At 36.3% G+C, this 23882-nt stretch overlaps 1 protein-coding gene across 6 annotated transcripts in view; it reads left to right on the top strand.

The window, feature by feature from the left end:
* LOC128996486 (SLIT-ROBO Rho GTPase-activating protein 1-like) overlaps positions 1–23882 on the top strand; it is a 195342-nt gene that overhangs the window by 77271 nt on the left and 94189 nt on the right. The window contains exon 1 of one of the 6 annotated variants that reach the window (XM_054421853.1): positions 13381–13509. The exons of the other annotated variants lie outside the window; for them this stretch is intronic. Within the exon in view, the coding sequence (XP_054277828.1) occupies positions 13467–13509 (43 nt within the window). The 5' untranslated portion in view covers positions 13381–13466. Of the gene's footprint in view, positions 1–13380; positions 13510–23882 lie in introns of those variants that run through there. 6 annotated transcript variants of the gene reach the window in all.

The raw sequence follows: 23882 nt of genomic DNA on the forward strand, positions 1-23882 counted from the left end.
AATCAGGTGAAATCTGATCTGGAAATAGCGCCAAAAAGCAGCAAGCACCTGCGTGGAGGGAAGCTCGTAAAAATTATGATAATGTTAAAACAACGTAGGTGCGGACAAGGTTTGTGGACAGGTGGTCTGTTGTAGCTGTTGCTTGCCAATCATTGGCTGTGGCAGGTGCTAGCTGAGATTGGTCCAGGTGCTGCGTAGAACGTAGAACACCTGGCGAGTGGTTCCTGCAATTTCTAACGTTGTTGGGGATTTCATAAAGCAATTCAACTATTTTGGTGGTGAGTGGTTTTAAATGTAGATAAAGTTATCTTTGATAGAGAGAACTTTTTTTCTAGCCAGGAGTTACAGTATAGTGTGGGGTCTTACTCAAGGTCTTACCAGTATTGGTCAGGGGTCTATATCAGTGAAACATAGAAACATGGTCAGTCAATGCTTTAGAAAAGGCTGATTAAAATGATAGTCTCCGAACCCAAATCTGTCCCGCCATCTCCGAATTCTTGAGTGACCCTTATAATCCCGTCATCGCCTGCGTTGGTAGCTGTCATTGCATCCACGGCTGCGAAGCCCCGTGGATGGAAGATTTAATGCAAATTTAACCCGTGGGTTAGGTTAGGTTAGGTTAAGTTAGGTTAGGTTAGGTTAGGTAAGGTTAGGTTAGGTTAGGTTAGGTTAGGTTAGGTTAGGTTAGGTTAGGTTAGGATAGGACGGAAAGTCTTAACGCATGTAGTAACCGAGGATTATAGGGGTCATTCTGAAATTCGGAGGTGGCGGGACACGGAGATGGCGGGACGCGGAGATAGCGGAAGGTAACCATAGGCACTATGGTGATCATAAAAATGCATGTTGTCGCCCCCCAGCGTGGTCGACATCCCCGATTGTAGGGGGGGGGGGGGGTAATATGGCGGGGGCGCCGTTTACTATAACGCTTAAACTCGAGAAACATTTTAGATAGAACATTGAATTGAAGGCCAATTTACTCATTTCATTATGACCTTCAAAAACGGATGTCCGTATAGTTACTTAAAACATGTACAAACACTTTAAACATGTGTTGACCAACAGTGAACTGATGCAGTTTCTGTACTATTTGCATGGCCAGCTGGTCCATTCTCCTGGTCAGAGGTCCGAGGTACAGTCTCCGCGGAGGCGCGCGTGTTGTCATTACTTTTTGTACACATCGGCCATGATTACTAGTCTGGCGCGTCACGACAACCTAAAACACCCAAACGATCGGTCAGTCATTCACGAACACTGGGTGATTTGAGATTGCATCAAGGATCGTGTGTTTTGTCATCAAAGGTCCGGTTATTTGTTTAGAACAGAAGTTTGTGCGATTCGATGACTTGTTTGACTTGCTAACATGTTCTTGTTTTGATCTGTACTGACGATGAAGAGGAGACCCATCTTTACTTTGTTCCCTCTTTTTCTTCTGTGTAACAAGCAAGCCATTGATACATTACATTAGATACACATTGGTAAACTTTCCAAGTTTACTTCTAAACAAACCACGTTTTCAGCTTTGAATAAATGGACAGGTGTACCTTGTATATAGGAACATTTTCCCCCAAAGGTTGATTCACACACACATCAGTCCAGCCACAGTTCCGTCGCATAGAGTATGTAATGTATGAGTGTGATTTACCAAGACTCTGATATTATAGTTTACTCAATAGTCTGTGGTTCCGTTACATTTCAGTCACAGTTCAGTCTCAGTTGTACAGTATCTGCAAACCCGCATTCACCTGTCCGTCAGTTGGTTTCAGTCAGTCTTCCGTATTTTTATTACAGTTATTTTGTTTTACAGTGATATACAGTCACGATTTTTTTAAATTAAAACACAATATTCTGTCAATTTGCCATCGTCCATATTCTTGATTGTTACAAAATGTACTTAAAATATAAATATTATTCTTCAAATACCCAAATCACTATATTTTATATTAAAAATGAACTATTAATCCTGGAAATCAGAATAGATAATATTTACCCACGTTATCCTCAGAGGAAGGTACGCGTAAAGTTATACAAACTCGGGTTAAGTCTTCTAATTTTACCTACTGCTAAACTTTTCACCAAGGGTTAAAAAAATCCGAAATTTAGTCCAGTATGTGATCGGTTCTCGAATCTACTTTGAAAATGGTTTCCAGTCGTGTTTAGGACCTAACAAAGATAGGTAAAACTAAAAATGTCAACTTTGTGCTGATTTTCATTCGTGAACAGCTCATCGATGGAGCATCCAAGCACCCAAGACCGGCTCTGTCATGGCTTGGCTCGCCTTAAAAGGCCACAAGCAGAGTAGGTAACTGATACCCGCTGGGATCTCTCAATATCTCAATCTCTCTACGTATCTCAACAAAACACTGTCATCTATCAACGACAACGAGTGACAAGTCTGTCAGCAACGTGGCTTGTCAGATTGATTCGTCATGACTGTGCGAATGTACACCTAACGTCCTCGAGATAGACGTCCCGGTTTACAATAGCAAACTGTATGTTTTGTTGCTGTCGAAATACTTAGTGTATGTGGTGCGACGTAGGTTTGTTTATACGGTAACGGTCTTGTGGCCATCTAATTATCCATTTAATCATATTACCAATAGTCATCATCACCTAGATCCGATTTTTTAAAGCTAGTAAATATCCTAATAATGTAGCTCGTAGTATCACATACTTTTTAAAGTGATTTATATTATTTGCTTGATCTTAGTAAAACTTGCAATAACATGTGTTTCCTAAACGGTAATTGCAGACAGATTGATGCTCATAGTCTTGCACACATTGCAGAAGTGTTTCAGAGTATGAAGGTCATTATATTTTCTTAAATGTCCTGTCCTGTCGCTATGAGGCAAAATATAGGCCTATTGCTCTAATTAATTTAGCGCCAAAGAGTTCCTCAATTGCGTCAAATCCTGAAAGGGTCCCAAAAAAACGTTCCTTAGTTGCGCCAAGCCCAAGCCGGGTAGGGGGAGTGGCCGGCAGAAGGAATGTTTATCCTAACCCATTCTAACCTAACCTAACCTAACCTAACTTAACCTTACCTAACTTAACCTAACCTAACCTAACTTAACCTAACCTACTCATTTATACAGCCAAAGAGGGCTGCCACTTGCGGACCAGTTAATGAACTTATCGGGTGGCTCCCTGGAGTAGTTGGCGCAATTCAGGATTACACGACTACTCAGGTCATTTGGCGCACTTAATGCCCGCCCGTTTCATCCGCATTGTGGACTTTCCTGCCAAGTTTACTTACCTGGTGTTTATTTAACTCATTCTGCGTTTCATCCCCAGTCGCACGATTGATTCGATACATGACCCCAGGTTCACCAAAATTGTCAACGGCGAAGTCGCTTCAATTAAGTCCACTCATCATGGGGTATACGTGCCACCTCCTGAAATATTAAGGGATTTAATTCTTGATAAATTCATGCCAAGCCGTGTAAAGTACTGTAACAGTGTTGACAACTTTACCAGTTTGAATATGACAGCCATCGGAGTTGTAACACTGTATTTTAGTGGCAGTAGGAAAGTGGTCAAATGATGAGATTGCCCTGAGTGTAGGAATGTGTGACGTTATCTGATCTGAAGGCGACCTTGACCAGCTGATGACCAATCATGAGATTTGACCACAAAGTACCTCAATCGTGGCCAACCTAAAAAATTGGATCGAAACTGACACGGTTCTGCTACATTGTGTTAAAACCACTGGTTGTCGTGCTTCCTTGTGGATTTGGTATCCTCAATAGGCATTAAACCACACAATAAACAACTTTTTAAAGATTTTTCATCCTCATGAATCGGCTAAATCTTAAACTAATCATACTACCTAAAAGATTTACCATCTGTATGACCACCTGAAACATCGACCAAACAGAAACAAACTTCCTTATAGATTTGTTTTTATTAAATCAGTTGAGCATTTTACTCAAATGACTTGTCAATTAGTGCATTACGAAGTGTTTTACAAACCCTTGAACCCTTTGCCATTCATTCTCGTGCTAGTTTTAGATAATGACGTAATTAAATTGAGAAACCGACCTAGTACTCACTGATGTAAACTACTTATTTCTGTCAAATAAATACACAAACTGAAATGACATTCTCTACTAAAATCAGCTCGTGCAAGGAAGCCTACTTTGTCAGGTGACTGACTGTAGGAAATTTTTTTTATGTCTATATAACGTATAACGAAGTGCTCGGTTTGTTCGGTCGCGGAAGTCTAGTGTTATAAATAAGTTTTACAGCTGTAGGCGTACTTTTCCCTCTCCCCAATGTTGATGAGTTATCGTGTATTTTGGTTGGCGTTGACTCATTCACTCTTGTTACTTTACTCTTGACCTTTCTTTTATTTTTGGATTCTCCTCGCTCCACTTCTATTTTCACTTTCCGGTTCAGCAAAAACTGTCATTTTTTAAAAACATTTGGTACTTTGTGTTCACTTAGAATGTATTCTTTCCGCTGTCAGCGTACAATACTTTTTCCAACAGTCACCCAACAAAGTGGGCTTCCTTGCACAGATTATAGTAGGCCTACAGAAAGCCTTGTTTTGGCGCACAGTTTTTACTTTGGCGCACACAAGTATTCCAACCAAACAACGCAAACCAGCGCAGGTAATCCGTGTACGCTTGAAAATAAGTTGGCAACACTTGGAAGATATTACGACTACGATCAGCAGGTGCAGCGTTTCCCCATTTCGTTCAATGTTTGGATTCAACCTAACCTAAAAACGTGTTGTACTGTGTTTGAAAGACTTATTATTTATACGATTTATAGTAACTTTAGGAAAAATATTATGTGTAAAATTAGGTTTTAAAGACTAGCATAAAACACGAGTTCGCCCACTAGTTACACAAATAACTATTGAAGCGATTAAGACTTTTTGATAATATTATTCGTCTAGATTTTATGATCTAATTTGAAAGCCATATCTATATTCCCCGGACAGTTATATTTTTATTTATTCTTGTTCGATTAACAAGAATGTATGATTTATTTTTAAGAGTGTGCTTAAAGTAGTTTAAATTCGATGGGAATATTATTTTTTAATGAACAATAATTAATTGTAAATTATGGCTCATAAAACGCTAATACTGGTTTGAAACAAGTGACGTATTTCAGTAGTGTACTGTAATGTCATTGAATATGAAAATAGCATTCTCAATGGTATTGTTTTGTGGTTAATATTTAGCATAAAAACCTTGTTACATCAATACAATCTAGAATACAATAAAAATGCTACAATTAAAAAAATTTTCCATTCGATAAATTTAAATTTTAGAACACGATAAACGGGTACAATTAATTTATTAAATTTGATAAATTGAAAAACGTAATAGTAACATCGTTTTGATAATTTGTATTTCAATATATTTATGTAGGGGGTTAATTAAACTATCCTAATACATAACATTCAATTGTACATTTTATTTACAGTGACATTAGTTTTGAGTGACGATGATATTGTGTTGCTGTTATATGTACTTATAATTTCCCTACTGTAAAGTTAGTCAGTGGTTATGCCGCATCATAGAAACCTCAGTAAAATGAAGGAGAGTAAGCAAGATGCAATAACGCCTTCACACCGGCTCTTGGCAGATTACAGTGCTGTCATTATATTGCCTACGCTACAATGTAGGCGGTCTGCGAACTCTTCACATACCTGCAGCTGTAATTAATTGTACAAACTTATACTGTTGGTTTGTATTAATATTGTTTGTATCGATTAAATTACGTACACTTCTATGCCACATTATAAAATATTTAAGTTTTTCATTTTTTTCTTTTCAAAAAAAAGATCATAACACAATACAGTATGTACAGTAGTATTGGGCCTTTTTACCGTCACAGTCATTCATTTTTATATTTTTCTTTTTGTAAGGGTACGGTTTATTAACTTTGGTCTTATTTTCTTTGGTCCTCACACAACATTGTACCTTAGTTAACTTGTACAGTACTAAATTTTACCACAACACTAGTTAAATCTATAGCGTTAACGTAAACATGTATTTCCTATATAGATCCCATCAAGTCAAACACGGTAGCTCAATGGTAGCTACTGTAGTTTCCATGAATGATAAGTCAGTAGTTTCTGGTTCACGATCGACTGCATCAGCTACCTTATCACTGCAGCACAGAGAATATATATGTCATCTACGATGTATCTTATATCACTAGTCTGTGACTGCAGTTAACACCATGGTTAATATCTGGGTCTTTAGATATTATATTCAATGCTTATAGTGTTTTCATACTTAAAAGGAATTACTGTATATATGGATGGATTTTAATGGGTGTACTAGCCTGAGACTTCTGCCCCGGAGTCATTGGTCCAAACCCCGCCAGTAACTACTTATACTAGTAATAACTTGTAACAATTTGATAATTCCGTGACCGTGACCCAGTAGTTCGAAGCTAACCGTTTCCAGGTGAAGAGAACCCGTTTAGTGAAGAACTTTATCTTCTACAAGCACTGCCGATTCATCCATTATTTAAAACAACTTCCCAATCACATTCCCTCCAAGCACTCTCACTGTTCAGTTCATTGTGCATTCCATAGACGAGATGCATTTAATGCAAGACGCGCCGCTGTACCGGACGGGGAGCTGGGGGCAGATAACCCCCCCTAGACCCCCCCCTAGTGTGGGTGGACCCCCCTCCTGTACGTCAGACCTATTGATCCCAACCGCTGAGTCTATTCATGTTTTCATGTCAGCACGTGTGTCGTACAAGCTCCATTCAACAATGGTTTTGAGGCTATTTCATAGCGTCAGGCACGTTTATTTAAATTTGATTGGTTTGGATTTAAATTGTATTATAATTAAGTCACAACTGACCTTAAAGTCCGGTGAACAAAGATAGCTGGTTTCAGTATTGACACATCACAACCTGTCTTTTGTCAGGGTTTGGCCCGGCAATCTTCTGACTGCTATAAGAGTACCAACTCGTCATACCTAATGTCAGTTTGTAGATCGGTTTGTTGGAAGTCAAATAAATTTTGACTTGAGTAATGTTTAAACGATTATTTCTGGCATTAGAAAAGAAGTTGTTTTGCGACGTTTTGTGATCTAGATTCTACAACATGAACATGATATCATGTTCCTTATGACCTTCGGGTGACAAGAAACGTAGAACCACAGATTAAAGACTGTACTCTCTTCAATCCATGCAAATACATTATAATTATATAGTACACACTCTTCTTGGCTCTAGCATTGGCTACAAACACAGACTAGGGACGTCAGAACTCAAACTACAGTATAATTAATTAACCTAGAGTTTATGGTTAATGACTCAAGTTAAGTGTCGTATTTGAGGTTTTTTCCAAGCTGAAGAGATTGGATTCAAATTCCACATCTTGAAACGTCATAAAATTTAAGTGTTACCAATGGATACACACCTTTTCTGTATTCATTGGTGTTACTGTTGCTGATCAATGATAGGGAATGTCCACAATAGTCCTTCTATGTATTAGACATATGATCAGCATCAACAACAGTATGACCTAAATAGCAAGTATTTAAAACTTCATTCGAGTATTTCATCTGTTGTTATTTTCGTTATCTGTTGTTATTTTCGTTATCTGTTGTTATTTTCGTTACAATGCTTTCATCTACTATAATTAACTGTGATATAAAAAGTCAAACACCCCTGTTAATCAGTAAATTGCTGAGTAGATATTTATCGAATCGTCCATTTATTATTAAGTCTGACTTTAGTTTATGATTATTTCTTTGATACAAATTATATGGATGGTTAGGGTCGCCGGAATTATGCCCCCGGAAATTTGTCCCCTTGAAAAAACGCCTACTTCATCACTTTATAAGCAAACAATTACATGTTGATTATTTAATAATATGTTGTGGGTAAATTTAAAGTCGTGGGCTATTTCTCGATTGTATATATGTCCCGCTCCTCGTGACGTCAAAATGACGCAGGCGTTTTTTCATGGGGGTAAATTTTCCAGGGGTAGAATTCCGCCCCGATGGTACTGCGCTGCACTGGACCACTAGTACGTATCTAATACCTGGTTGGCTAATCAATTATCTTTATTTTACGGTAAGTTTGCAGTCCGCTGTACATTGATTTGAGTAAGTACAGTAATCTGAATTAGATTTCATAACTTTTAACTGACCTTAACACCAGATGTATTTTTAATACGAATTTCGACTAAGGTCGTGGCTCTTATAGCATACATTTTAGTATACAGTACTTCAAAATTGTAAAATATTTCCTCATGTAATTTTTGAGTGGAAAGATTGTCGTGTCTATAAATAGAGGAAAGTGAGCTGCCTGTAATCACTTGTAATCAGTAGGTTCGGTTGTCGCCGGAAGTAAACCAGCGGCAACGCTTCTGTCACCACTTCCGGTCTGACAATGAGCCTATCAGCTGATGTTGGGGCAGTCTCTGATAAAACAAATCTCATTATTTACTACAGAAGTTAAAAATACTTTGTTGTAATTAACTTTGTATAAGTACACAATGATCACACTTTTTTAATTGTCAGGTTTTAACAACAACGTAATAATATTGTTGATACCTGCTCCGATGTGCCCTTCATTTTGAAATGGTAAAAAAAATTTCCATTAAAAAAATATTTTCGCATACTCCTTTAAAGACATTATTTCTTAGTATTTAGAACTATTTTAAAGGTGTCCTTTAATTTGCCGTATAGTAGTCTATATAATAAAACTTTCATTGAATCTATTCCAACGATATATTCTCAAAAATATTGATTTAAAAAGCTCAGTTACAGTTTGTTATTTCTTAATTACACGTTTTAGTCCTTATATAAGGTTTTCGGCAAGTTGATGATCCCTCCTTACTACTGTATTTCAATTTGAAATATTATTTTTGTGTTAAAAGTTCTTAGTTCGTTTCTGTATGTCATACTGTTATTATTGATGAAATAATCAATTCCATGTGTTTAATACCTTATTTCTGTTTGTTGTTTAACAATGCTCTTGATGTTTTAATTAATTTCCAGTTTCTGTTCTGATTCTATTTAAATATTATTTTCGTGTTGAATCTTGGTTCTGATTCAGAAGTTTATTGATGTGTCAAATAATTTATAGTTTCAATTCAACGATCACATGAGACCAATTAATCTATTAGTATATTGTTGTGTCTAACTGTTTATTCTGTGTTTCTTAAAAACATATTTTTAGTTTGTCCAAGAAGACTCTTCTAAAAGAAAAAGAAACTAGTAATTGATTCAATAGCAACGATTATTCTCAAAAAATATAATTATTAGATACTCGGCGTGCTAATATTTTACACATATTGTTATGTTTTACCTACTAACGTACTCTAGCAGAGGATACAGAATATACAGTTTACAGTTCCTCAGTAACATTCCATTCAGCATCTCCACTGTCCATTGTTACTTCACACACATCACGTCCCCAGTCTACGGTCGTATTTCCCATACGTGTGTATTGTCTGACACTCCATTTGTATTGTGTATTCCGCTACCACGTGTGTATTTACACACAATACGCGATACATCCGCCCGTGCACACTTGCAGCCTCTTTATCATTTGACCCACTTTATTTGCAAGTCAATGTTCTCGTTCTAATTACTCTTAAATGAACTCCATGTTATTGTTTTACGAATGTTATTGCAGCTAAGACATAAAATTCTGATGTCATTAAAAAAGAATTCCGTAATTATTTTAATTTGTTTAGTTACATTTAAAATATATTACTATCTTTGATTCCAATGGTTAGTTATTGCCCTATTTAACCATGTAAAAATTATTAACATGTCCGTCTATTAGCAATAATTTATTTTGAATAGGCATAGTGCAAGTACACTTCTCAAAAATGAATTGTGCAATCCGAAAATTATTATTAATCCGTTTTCCTATCCGGAGACATTTCAGTGAGAGCTAGTGTCAACCAAATGCATATTTTTCTCGTTGAAGAGTACTATATGTGTGTAAGTTGTTCACATTTAAGTGAGCTCTGAAAATTTAGTGTTTTTATCGTACTCCATAGTAGATCTTGCTATTTGTGTTTATTCTTTGGCTATGATAAAAACATGCGTTTAAAACTATATAGTTTAAAGTAGTTGGTTAAAATGGTTAATAGAAGATACACATTGTACGTTACTCCAAAACACCATGCGTTATATCTTACAGAGTACCCTTATCCACAAGAATGACAAATCTATTCAAGAGTTAAATAAAATCTGCTTAAAAACTCATTAATCTCTTCAAAAAAATTCTTCAAAAACACAATAGTGTTTTATTTAAGTTATGGATAAATTTAAAGTGAGCACTAAGTAAACATGATTCCACAGTTAATGCTGTTAAGGAGTATGTTAGGTGCGTGTAGCACGTACAATTAATTAGATCTTGTGATAAGGTGTGTGACAGCTAATTGTGAATTCTCACAGGAAAACGTAATTAATATATGTCTGTACGCTGGATTTCCCTGTTGGGAGGGTTAACAAGTTGGTTCATACAGTATTTGTGAAAATACAGTACATTGATTTGAGCGTTTGGGATGAAATTTTAGTAGTTTAATTCCGATTAGAACGTGATAATCACGTGAAATAATGTGGACAGGCCGTTGAATAAACCCAATTAGTTGTAACTATCTTTACTACATAATTCCTCAAAAACGAGTTACATTTACAGAATAACATTATTTGTAGCAAAGCCCGTAATCGTACTACCTTGAATTATGGACTTGGATCTATTCCAAAATAATTCAATACACGTGATCAAATTTACTCTCTTATGTTGTTGTATGAATCAGTTGATGGATATTGAAAGTATGTTTATGTCCAGTTCTTGGAAAGTGTGTCTCCAGCAAGTTCGCTGTTTATTTATTGTCAATTGGCCTACTCAAAAACTATTTTAACAATTTAAGACTTTCAATCCAGAATCTATCGCTTGTCTTCTTGCGACCAGAAGGGGATAAAGGGAAAACTTAAAATGGACATTATTTCTTTCAGATGTACCGAACGTGTACAAGTCATCAACCATTATACATTTACCTGCAGTACCCAAAGTCAATGGTATTATATATTATTTTATCCATTTGTACTTTGATTTCGGTCAATGTTAATGTCAGTGTGAAGTATTACAAATATGACACATTTTCATTTTCAAATAAAACTCGTATTGCGACATTATTGTTACTGTGTAACACCTTTGAACTCAGCACGAGAGAATAGAAAGATAGAAGATGCAAGTGAATGTTTGACTTTCTCTCTCGCTTCGCACGTCGCCTCGCTCTGGTTATTGTTATTGTTATTGGCTACACATTCATTATCACGATTAAATCATCTTAGGAAAGTATTGGGAGTTGTTAAACTGACGCGAAAAATTTAACATTTGTTTACAGTTTGAAACGCATAACTGTCAACACAGCGTTTCTGCCATTACAGTATTACGTTAAGTGTGTTTTTTGGGGATTAGGGTTTAGATACTCCTTATTACTCTCATTCAAAAATATGACTTTTTATAACTTCTTGACTCCATCCATCAGTTTATTCTTATTCTCTTCTTTCTTATTTAACTTGGCCTCATGGCCATATGTAAGGGGATTCTGCCTCTGTTGCACAACATGCATTGCATTATTCCCTTGGTTTTAGCTTGAAAATCCTAAATGCGATCCTAATACGGATGTAAAAATAAATATATCTTATATTTTCTGGCAACAGTGTGTGAAATTATCATCAATGATGTAGTATTGTCTCTAGGTTGTGCACGTTGCAATACATTTGTATCTGAGACATGTTTGTAAAACTTTTCAATGCAAGAACATTGGAAGTGACAGGATTCAACTTGGTAGAAGTAAAGGTTTTCAATGTTTATTTCTGTAGCAACATGGTTATTGTTACCCAGTTTTACGCTTTACGTATACAAATGATTAATTGATCTACACTAGTTTGATATCCTACCCATGTTGTCAAAAGTGTCTTCATGTTTTTGGTGTGGAATGACGAAAACCTCCGCCAATATCGGTTAGTTACGAGTGTTCCATGACATATCACTCTTTCCCACCCTGGTATGTGTGTTGTGTTACTGTTTCGTTTCATCACGCCATGAATGAGACTAGAGCCTGGCGTTACGCTTCACCGTAGCGTCACGCTTTCCCCAGTACCGCGGACACGGTAGATCTGTAGATCGATCCGTCACACTACCGACTACCAGTAGGATACACGACAAAATGTAGAGACAAGACCTTAGATCATGCAGAGGCGGTATGATGAAGAACACATACACTTCCTTATCCATTCTAATGCCTAGCTGATTATGACATGATGATGCACATCCTGTGTAGCGGTATCTTTTTGTTTCTATATCAGAGAAACATACATTTTCCTCGCTGTTTTTCGATGTCTTTGTGTACGGCAGGAGCAAAATAAAATGGGAACAGTCCTATTCCTACACACTATGAAATTTGAATGAATAAATGGTATTTTTGGCAGAAATCCACTATTTGAATTTGGTCCTTGCAAGTTTGGTTAGGTCAACGTAGGTTAGGATAAGTTACGTTTATGCTCTATCAGGCTAGGTTAGGTTTTAAGTTACCTCAACTTCGTTTGCATAGGGCAAATTTTTATAGTGACAGCAGTTTTCTTGAAATACTAAAATATGTATACTTTTATACCACAACTTAGTATTTTCTTATCTTTTACGCTTTGAATAGTTTTAAACTTTGGAAAAAATAGGCGTTGATTGGCCCCATTTCAGCATTGGTTGAAATAATCGTTGAGATATTTAAATAAAAATTGAAATAATCGGGGGAGAGGTTTTGGGTTTAAGTTCCACTGATAACTCCATAAATCGATAAATCCCTTCATGCTATAAATATTTGACATACCTTTCTATATATAGATACCTAAGTCCTTTGTGTTCTCGCACTTAGTTTTTGCTTTCCACGAATAAGAACCAACGATTTTAGATTTTATCTCACTACGATGGAAAAGCAAGCTTGGTCGAATGAAACGCATAACAAAACGATATCTTAGTGACATAAGCTATGGACGTAATCAGACAACAAACAGGAAAAAGGATCCTAATATCCTACAAAAGAATTGACCCACAGGATACAAAAGCCAGAGCTCCCTGATTGGCCGACATTCTTCCATGTTGTTGCTCGTCGCTGTTTGCATAAACGATCTCGCCAGAAAGTGTGTCAATGAGCGAACATTCGGAGGATGCAACTCAATTATCCAAAGGAAAGGGAAACTAAGAAAGTGATGGTTATGAACGAGCATGTTTGTGGAACGGTTAGTGTTCTCAGTGATGTATGCAGGACGGGTAGTAGTGTTTGCCTTGCCACTGCCACTAGCCACTACGATATCGTCTCAGTCTCAGTTCACCGTTTCGCTCAGTTCGTTCTGTTGGAGTCCGGAGTCAGTTGGTCTGGCAGTCGCGAAGACGGTAGGCAATCGCAGTGCCGTAGTCGTGTGTTTTTGTTTTGTGAAATGTGTTTGTGATTTGCTTCCAAGATGTTCCTGCTGTCACCTTCTGACGATAGGATATTCGCTAAAGGTGTGTGGTCAATTGTAAATTAATTGATGTTATTGTACTGTTTTGAGGTCAATTGTCAAGAGAGTGTAGTTTATAAACAGTGGGGTTTAAATAGGCCTATAGTATAAGGTTATTTATAGTTTATGGTTATTTAGGCCTAGTTGTTTGTTCAGTGCACGACGCTTTAGGGACTTTGAAACGAAACTGATGACATAATTTGACCTTCGGTGATCAATTAAACTTTAAATCAAAAATTTAATTTAGCCAACATTTATTTTTTATTAGACTGCATAGGCGGTCAAAATCCGTTAAAACGTCTATTATCTATCTTTTGAACTAAAACTAATCGAAATATAAAATTAGGCCTAATTTATTTTACCTAGAAGCTTGCCGTACATGTTTATTGAACACGAATCTTCTTACGCACCAAATGCATCGCTACTCTTTTATACATCAAAATAATCCTAAACTAAATAAATACTCACTGGCTTCGTACCAAGCTTGTCAGGGTCAGGAATAATATTTTGTATATTAAGACTTAAGTTGAATAAATGTGCTAAACCCATAGATGAAGTTTAACATAAGTAGGTAGTTGTCTATATATTAAATACGAATTTGTAAATCCTATACAGTATTAACTTTTAACCATTCCGTTATCTCAATGCGGATATTACCAAGAATGTTTAAAATTCTAGATAAACTTAGTTCGTTCGCCATCGGCCTGTATAACCTTGTTCTATCCGTTGTGTTAAAATAATGCGGACATAATTACAAATAAAAAGGCCCAAATCGGTTGGTTTTAGCGAATTTCCCTATAGGGAATTAGCTATTACCGTAGGTGGCATGGTAAGACCTAGGCCCGGGACCGATTTACTTTTTCATTTTGATGTCCCCAAAGGCCAAAAACGCAATTCGTTCAAATTTGTATATATGTATATATATATATATAAATAAATAAATATATATATATGTGTCCGTGAACACGATAACTTGAGTAATTTTTGTCCGATTTTGATGAAAATTGGTTTGAAGGTGTAAGGCGGGATAAACTTGAATGAGTTCGCGAACCAGCATGATCGGACCATGGGAACAGGGTTTTACGGGGGGTTTTATGGGGTAACAATTGGTTTTTCTAATTTTTTACCCTCTAAACACAAAATTTCCCAATTTCTCTCCGGACCTTTTTAAAGAGCTTAAAAAAAGAAATAATTCAGTATATCCAAGTGTTTTTGTACAATTATTGGTTATGGAGAAAATTCAAAAAAATGTTATTTTAAAATTCCCATGTTATTCTTATGGAGAATATTGTAAAATGTTGTAGTTTGCTTGTATATGGATATATTTTAATCAAACTTGGTAAATTTATTTATTTTATACAAAGTTATTCATATTTTACCAAAAATACACTTTTTTACCCTCTCTGTAGCACCAAGCCTAGGTACTCATAAAACCTAATGTTAATTAAATACATTCAATTGAAAATCAATTCAGGCAAATGGAAATTCGCTTAGTCGGCAGGTTTGCTGTGGTGGGGGTATTCATGATTTGCGAGAGTATAAATTTGATTTATAGCTAAAATAACTTTATTCCTTTAATTTATGTCTTATTTAAGCCCTAAAGGTATGCCAATATGTTTCCAGCTTGAAAATTAATCGAAACCACCAATTCCCCTAACAGAATTTCCATAAAGTATGTCGTTCATATGTCTAATCAGGCAGTGAGAGGTCTTCTTGAAATTAGAGTTTTTTAGATGTCTTTCAACATAGGCGTCAGGTGGATGCGTAGAACCATGGACTATTGGATACTGAAGGTAGAATCTTTGACTATCAATACAACGGTAGAACGTATCAAGCATAGAATGGGGTGAACTGTATAACAGTTCAAGAATAATACACTTATTAGCGCCGGAACTAAAATCCACGACACCGCTGTTCTGGCGTTGTAGGTTGTATACGATACTCCGTCTTGATACTATCATCAATGTATAATATATCGATGGCTACTATAGATTAAAGGAGTAGACACTATGGTACTGTATGGTGCTACCGACTCGCCATGGACTATCCCTACTCATCATGTTTATCTCGCAACACAAGTCAGCTGGTTGTGAGAGCGTTACATATTTTGTGCCATTTCGTGTGAATCTCCCATGGGCAGAAACAATAGACCCGTAAATGTTGACTTAAATAATCCGTGTGAACATTAACATTCTCACCAATTCTTTGCGATGATGGTGTTGGCTGTTCATGTTGGTTTCAAGATTTGAAGTTATCGAAACCCCAGAATTTTTGAGACTACAGTATTAGTAAACATACTCCGGACTTGTGTGAGAGGGACGGGTTCGGTTTCCAGCATATCCGAAAAAACGAATGGGCAGAGAGATTTCCCTAGAGTTTGTGATGCTGCCAATACCAATGGCGAACTACTTCTACTACTCTGTTTCTCTGTAATAAAACTTCATGGATTTTGATATATCGACCCTGAATTGAACTATTTTCCTAACTGTACATCACCGCAGAATGATCGGAGTAGGCTAATAATAGATTGTGTGGGGTTTGATTGTTGGTTCGATTTCGTACAAAGGTTTAACCACAGGACAAAGAGTTCAAGCATTGATACCTGCTTGACCATATAAACTATACCAGTTATATATGACCTTTAAGTATTCTGCCCCTTGCTTTGACCACGACTGTCTAAGCTACTACGGTAATTTTTATTTCAATTATGTTCATACATTTATACAGAGAACATTGAATAAAACATGTGCATATTATTTTCACGCTTCTGCCAATGTATGTTATGTAAAGCCTAAGCTCACAGTTTATACATTGCTCCACTAGATAGTTTATTACTCAGAGTTTGTTATCGTGCAGCCATTAATAGAGGTAGTTATAATAACAAAAGTACAAAAAGGTTATTTCTCCTCTGAAATAGTTTTTGTTAGCTAGATGGGTCTAACGTTCAAGGTGGGTACCGAAAAAGCGTGTCATCATCATAGCTTCAATTGCCGATTGGTGGGATTCGAACCAGGATTCCCTGTACAGAGGTTCTGTGAGCGGGACACCAAGTAAATTACTTACCTAGGCATACAGTACGGCACAATGATTCAAAAACGAATGTTTTTCAGTAGGCCTATTCAAATGTTAAAGGGCTATAACAATTCATAATACTTGAAGTAACACAAGGAGACTGAGGCAATTTTTACAATTTGTACATTTAATAAAAGCATGCCTTCTTTGGTGCTCATTCAGATAGGCCTCAGAGGAGGGAATAGATTTTTTTATTAGTCCTTTTAAAGGTTCTGCAAATCTTACGTTTGTTGGGTTGTTTTCCCTCACATATATTTTCAAAGCAATCAGACGAGCTTTTGAAAAGTTCAAAGTCTAACAGTATTTAGTCAAGCTTTCGTGATCCGCTGTGTCACATACTCGAACTATGGAGATATCATCTCGCGTGTCACACTCGGTTGCCACAGTTAGGTTAATTGCCACGGTAGTTGCCACATTGCCACGGACCGTAGCATGGTAATGGTGATAGTTAGCGGAAACCATCAGAACTACTGAGAGCTATCTTTGTTTGAAACATGTTCACGTTTAAAAAAAAAATGGCTTGGCGCTTTCAGAGGCTCAACCGTTGACTAAATGGCTCTACTTTAATGCAGTAAATATTTTTCACAAATTACACTGCAAAAGCTGACTAATAATTACGTTGTAGATTTCTTTTCACACAAACCAATACGGGAAGTGCATCAACCTGTCAACAATAAATGTTTCCAGTAAACAGTTCACGGAACTTCAGATTAGCTTGGTCAGCAACCAGCAGTTAGCAGTCGACATCAGCACTACAAGGTGACCTTGGGACCATGCACGCGTGACGTCACGCATTGTTCCCGCCAAAACACGAGTGATAACCCGTCATTAAGCTGGGTTTTCCTAGACGCGGAGTCGGCCAGCGGAGAGCGGACAACGGAGAGCGGAATTGAAATTAACATGGCATTCCGCTCCGCTGCTAGGAAAACAGTAACATTAAATTGCCTAAGACAAGCTGAGTCCGCTCTCCGTTGTCCGCTCTCCGCTGGCCGACTCCGCGTCTAGGAAAACCCAGCTTTAGTGCGGCGCGTCGTTAAAATCCAATCTAACGCGCCGAGCTGTCTGCGAGAAGGCTGAGTGAGAATAGTATGACAAAAGGGGGTTTCATGACATGTTAGCGTCCAGTGCTTAAAAAATAGCTCTGAGTTTCTAAAGGCTGTTCGATAATTTTGGTCCTTCGTGCCGGATATTATAGGGATTACAAATTTGAATGGATATGGTAATTTAAAAATCCCATAGACTCATTTGAGTTGTTAATGCTGATAATTATGACAAGAACCTCCAGACGGGTAAGATGATATAGGATGATTTCTTGAACAAGTTTCATTACGTTAGTATCAGGAATCTACTTACCGCAAAGTTGAGAAAGTGTATAACAAATAATAAGATTAGTTATAGAAACTCGGTCACATCTGAAAAATAACAAAGGAAAATCATACAGAGAACTGTATGGTAGAGAAAAGACTAATACTGATGTAAAATAATAACTGGTATAGGCCTAATGATGATTACAGAAGAGAATATTTCTAACATTTCTGTTCAGATCTCTCTCGGTAAAGAAGTCAGACTGACACAAGGGACACGTCGTCTGCACTAAATGGTACTTGAGCTACTGTCTGTCTCATAACTAATTCTATGACGGTATCAGTTTCCAGTTTCCGAAACACGTGTTTTTTTTTACTAATCGTGATAGATTTACGTACAAAACTCCTCAACATAAAACCTTCCACCACAAATGAAAAGTCTTCAATGAAAGAATTGCTTTAACATTGGTGGCGATCGTATGGCAATTCATGAAAGGATGTATGAGATACATTACACATATTGGATTCTGTATAACATTATGTGGGAGGTGTATTTAGAGTCAGTAGTGTAATGGTGAATGGTTTAGTAGGGGTTCAAGACCCTGCCTATAATCTCAATCATCCCTTGAACCCTGACCTTTGCCAGATCCTTTCATCTCCACTATGCAAATCTCAGCCCTCGAATTTCAATAATCGATCAAACTTCTGAGCCTGGATCGTGCTTAGGTGAATAAACTTTTGCTGGAAAATTTCGCTGGTTGTGCATTGGTTGCTGTATTTTTTTAATTCTGCTCTTAAAAGCGTATTTTTTTGAAATTATTACTACAAATTGAATCTTTGATTTGGCAATACTAGTTTTAACCATGTCAAGGGGTGAAAAGTGTGCAAAAATCATGCCCTTGTATTTGTTGGTGTTTGCATTACTAAAAAACAGGATGACCATTCCATTTCTGTGTACAGTATTATCATTGAGTTACTTGTAGGATTACGCCAGTAGACTTCTAATGATATTTTAAATGCCAAGCCTGTTTTTGTAATGGTGTCACTTGGGAGACGTTTGTAATGTGCGTAGGTCAACTGAATGCCCCACTCCCACCTTTTGGGTACTTTTACATTTTGTGCTTTACTATATGGTTATAATACCTACCGCAGGTCACCAATTTAGTAGTCTTGTGAAGTAACAAAAAACAAATAGCAAACAACAAATCGATCACTGCGTGTAGTACCGGAGGGAGTATGTTGAGTTTTGGATTTTTATTTGTTTATTGTAAAAAACAATTTTATTACATTCCTCCAGACAAAAACGCATACAATGTTGGGTTAAGTTTTGTCTTTTATCTTGAATACTACCAACGAAACAATGATGTTTTATAGCAAAGGGTTTCTCCGGGCTATACATGAGGCTAACTGTTTTACCTAATTTTTCATATGATGCATTTACAGACTCCATTTATCAATGTTCTGAGTGACCTTGGCAGTTATTTGTTTAATTGCACGCCTGTAGCTGCAGGCCTGCAGAGTGACGTTTGTTATCAGCTTAGTTTACCTAGCTCATAGTCACGTTGTGTTCTTATCAACAAGTGATAACGGGTTGTACTTTTGGGCGAACTTGGGATGTGTGCATGTAACAATAATTTATAATATACTATAAAAATAGTATACTATACAATTTTATAATAATAATTTAGTAGGTATATCAAAGTGTTTTGTACGGTTATTGGTAACGTAGAAAATAAAAAAAATCTTAAGTTTAACTCCCATGTAATTCTTATGGAGTAGTTTGCTTTTTTATGGATACATTTTGATCAAACTTGGCAAATTTATTTATCTTATACTAAACGATTAACATTTTATAAAAAAACCTACTTTATTAGTTTCCTTGTAGCAGCAAACCTAGGTACTCGTTAAACCTAATGTTATTTAAATTTAATTGAAAATCAATTCGGGCAAATGGGAATTTGCTTAGTCGGTAGGTTTGCTGCGGCGGGGATATTATAATTAAATGGGATTTTACTTCATAATGCAAAATTAATGAATACCATGGACACTGTTAAACGTAGGTCTACTATATTACTTTAACATTCCGACGGATGATGTTAGGGCCGAAAAATAGTTTCATGTCTTTCTGTCCAGTCACATTTCCTTTGGATTCTCTGTACTGCAAGCCTACAGTTTTGGCTAGTTGACACACAATACAAAATCTGCACTAAAATCATATGAAATATTTTAGTCACAACTATTGTTCTCACGTAACTAGATCTTAAACACACGCAATAACATGTTTAGGGCTCCTGCACTGCTATCAACGCTAGGTGCAGTTACAGTCGAGGATGTACAGTATACATTGCTGTACAGTGTAAATCACTGATAACAGTGATAACAGTGACCTCATGACCTTGTCAATCGGCTTATCACCCACACTGCCATTGTATGCTAAACATACGTTGATGGTACTTAGAATCGCACGTTACTGTCGTGTCTGGGGCTATGGCATGTAACTCATTGGTTCTACTGTGGTGCTCGGTTTACACGTTTTATTTGACTGTATTATCGTTATAATTGAAAGCTGGGTAATAGTAATTTTTCACTTTAGATACTTATTTACCTAGCATTATTGTTATTGAAATAATTTGCCATAGTAAAACATAATTTGTTACTAAGAATTACAATACTGTAATTTATTGTAACTAATAAGGTAGACTTCTTTTACTAATGAGATTAGTATTAAATGTTACCTACTTATTGTTAAATTGAATGCAATTGTTTTTTTATTTTTTACTCATAAATTTATTGGCAAATTTACTATCCAAATCCAAAATAAACCTTCATAGAAACAACTTATGTGGAATGGTAGAGTAGGTTGAACAACTTAACTGTGTACTATTTTATCTTAGAGAGCATGATTATCTTTGTAGCCTGTTATTTATTTTCCAACCCAAAAAGCATCTGAGATATCAACCGAGTCTATCTTTTCTAATAAGCAGCAAGTGGAATTGCAGTCAGAATGAATACATGACTAATAACAAAATATCGCTATACACGAATTAATTACCTGCATATTAAACTATAATTATTGATTATAAGTATCCAACACCTTTTATAAAAATAGTCCTCTAGTTTCAATCGTCTTAGAGCAACTGCTCAGAATCGGTGGAAAATATGGAAAGACAAATAACTACCGTCAAATTACGTAGCTGCTTGTTTGTCAAACACTTTGGATTAATTTGACCCATGAATAATGGATAAGATGGGGTAATTGTGGCGATTTGAATATTGGGTGATTATGGGTAATACCTCTCAAATTATTGTAATTGCTTAAGTGTCTGTGGGTAAGATCAGAAAGTGGACGTTTATTGAAAATATCGTGTAAAAGATTTTACCATGGCATAGTCTTTTTTACACACTGAAATGCATAGTTGCACACTGATGAAAAGTAATACTCTTAAAGCCTTTAAGCTTTTAAACAAACATGTAATAAACGACCACACTCGTCCGGTAAACACTCATTTTCAGTACCAGCGAGCTTGATAGTATTGTTGGTTTTTGTTTTTCTTCTTATAAATATTTCTAGGGTTACCGATACTACATTTGAATTTTTACCTGAGTATAGAAGGTATAGTGAATAGCAGGCAGCTCTGTGAGCCTCGTCAAGCTGTAGCACATTATTAGAGGTTTTAAGAGACTGTAAGAACAGTTTGTTTTGATATGATAAAAAATAAACAAAAAATTGTATCAGCTGTTATGATCCATGATCTATCTTGTTCAAAATCCACTGGGAATTGGCCGAGTATGCAGGTTTGCTTTAATTGAACTGACTGAAAAATCCCGATAACCCATCACAAAAAAAGCAGTTATGTAAGCTTATTGCATATCACCTGTCTTATCTTGGTTGTCTAATATCTTTGACAGAACAGTATTACTTGGCAAAATAACTTATTACAAAATACAGTTATGTAATGTTATTGCACATCAACTGTCAAATCTTGGCCATCCAGCAAGTTTGGTACTATAGGATAATGACGAGAATGGTAATATATTTATCTTTCTACATTTATCACGTTGTCTACCCGCCAAACCGTCAATGTATTTTATCCAAGTGATAATGCCGCAACCCCTAGGCCTAGCCTGAAGTAATGTGAAAAACAATCCCGGGCTCGTGCCTAGCGTCCTATGACAAAAAAACATTACATGTATCATTTATGACGTGCAATACCTTCGGCAATATAGGGCGAAGACGACGCTTTTAATCTTTTATATTCTAATTAGTCAAGATAACTTATCATAAAATACAGCTATGTAAGGTTATTGCATTTAATCTTATTAATTTTTATCCCTCAATCGCAACGGTATCAAAATCACATCTACTATTTGTATCAGAGCCCTGATTAAATCTCTGGAAAACTCTTCTTATTGCACACCTCCATTTCAATTCCGGAGTTCTTATGGCTTCTGTGTTTTTTTTTTGTTTTTTTTTCTAGAGAAAGTGATCATTGAGTGAGTGGTATTTGCCATTTAGTATAAGTATAGATTTTTGATTGATAGCTTGACTATGACAGGAAGGCTCAATGACACAGTGGCTTGCCTGCCTAGGCACGTACCTCGGTACTTGTAGCACATCAGCTGATGGTGCCAAATTTGGCGGCGGTTAAGCCATTGTTTCAATTGTGTCTTCCTGTGGGGAGCGAGAGCGGGTCCTTGCTTCGATCAGGCTGGCAAAGAGTGCTCAGCTACACATAACTATGCATGTGTATATTGTAGGTTTGTGGCAGTATTTCTAACTCATCTATTGATGAAATTCACTTGCAATATGAAAGCATTTGTAAACAATGTATCATCATGTATCATGTAGTCTATGATGATGATAAATAAGTACAGTAGTTCTTTATCCGTACAAAAACATTTTGTAAAAAACCTCCTTGGTTAAGATTGTTGACATACTTATGCCTGATCCAAAATTCATGGTAAATGTTTGTTATGTTTTTCAAATATTTTGATTTTTTCAGGTGAGTTGACATTGGATCAAGTTTGTTTCACTATTACGTGAGTAATGTATTTTATTATAAAAATGAAACACTCATTTAATATAAATTAAATCTGATAGAGCTACTACAGGTTTCAGTTTTTGTTTTCGCTCCTTTGCTTTTAGCATTTGTCGATAAATCTCTACCTGTGTTTTTATAGATTTTATTGAATAAGGAGCATCGACTATTCATCTAGCTAACTTGTAACCACCGGTAAATAGTATAGTAAATAGCCAATGTTTAGAGCTGCAAGCTTACTGATATAATATATACAAGTAAATCGCCTAATTGAAGATAGAAGCTGTGTCCTTTCTGAATGCATTTATTACCTTACAATCGCCACTTATGTTTTTATTACTCACACACATCGAATTTTTATTTTATTACTCTCACAATTCAGTAAAATGGTTTTGTAAAACTCGGCTGTTAAGACAACAGGCGTAGCAACCATTTGTATAGGACAACCAGAATTGGGGACTGTTATATATGTTAGGTTGGTATGAATCCAAGCATTTAGTGATGTCTTATATCGTTGATTTATTAAGCTTAGACTTCGCCGGCGGCCATAGCTCATCTGGACCGCTTAATTTGGTTGACAGCTTGTAGTGGACCATGGTCGGCGCCAGCGTAAAGCGAACGAAATAGCCAACTGTCGCGAATCTTATTCCCTAGATCAAATCCCCAGGTCTGAAACTTAATAGCTTTTCTTTAGCTTTTTTATTGTAACACGATTAACTGTAAAAAGAAATGTTGTTATATTTTTACTACTTACTAACGTTTAATGGTCCATAAAGATTGGGTAGATGAAATACCTGTAACATTCACTTTACGTTTACATCGCGTGTTGGCAAACAAAATTCCAAGACCTATTGATAAGACAACAATATTACAAATAAATATCATAACTTCCATGTAGTCAATATAATATGATTGTCAAAACGGACAAATTATTTGTTCTTGTTTTTGCCCTCAACTTTCCA

Source organism: Macrosteles quadrilineatus, unplaced genomic scaffold, assembly GCF_028750875.1.
Source record: "Macrosteles quadrilineatus isolate MER2022 unplaced genomic scaffold, UCM_ALF_1.0 Scaffold_6__1_contigs__length_79288215, whole genome shotgun sequence".
Classification (NCBI taxonomy): domain Eukaryota; kingdom Metazoa; phylum Arthropoda; class Insecta; order Hemiptera; family Cicadellidae; genus Macrosteles; species Macrosteles quadrilineatus.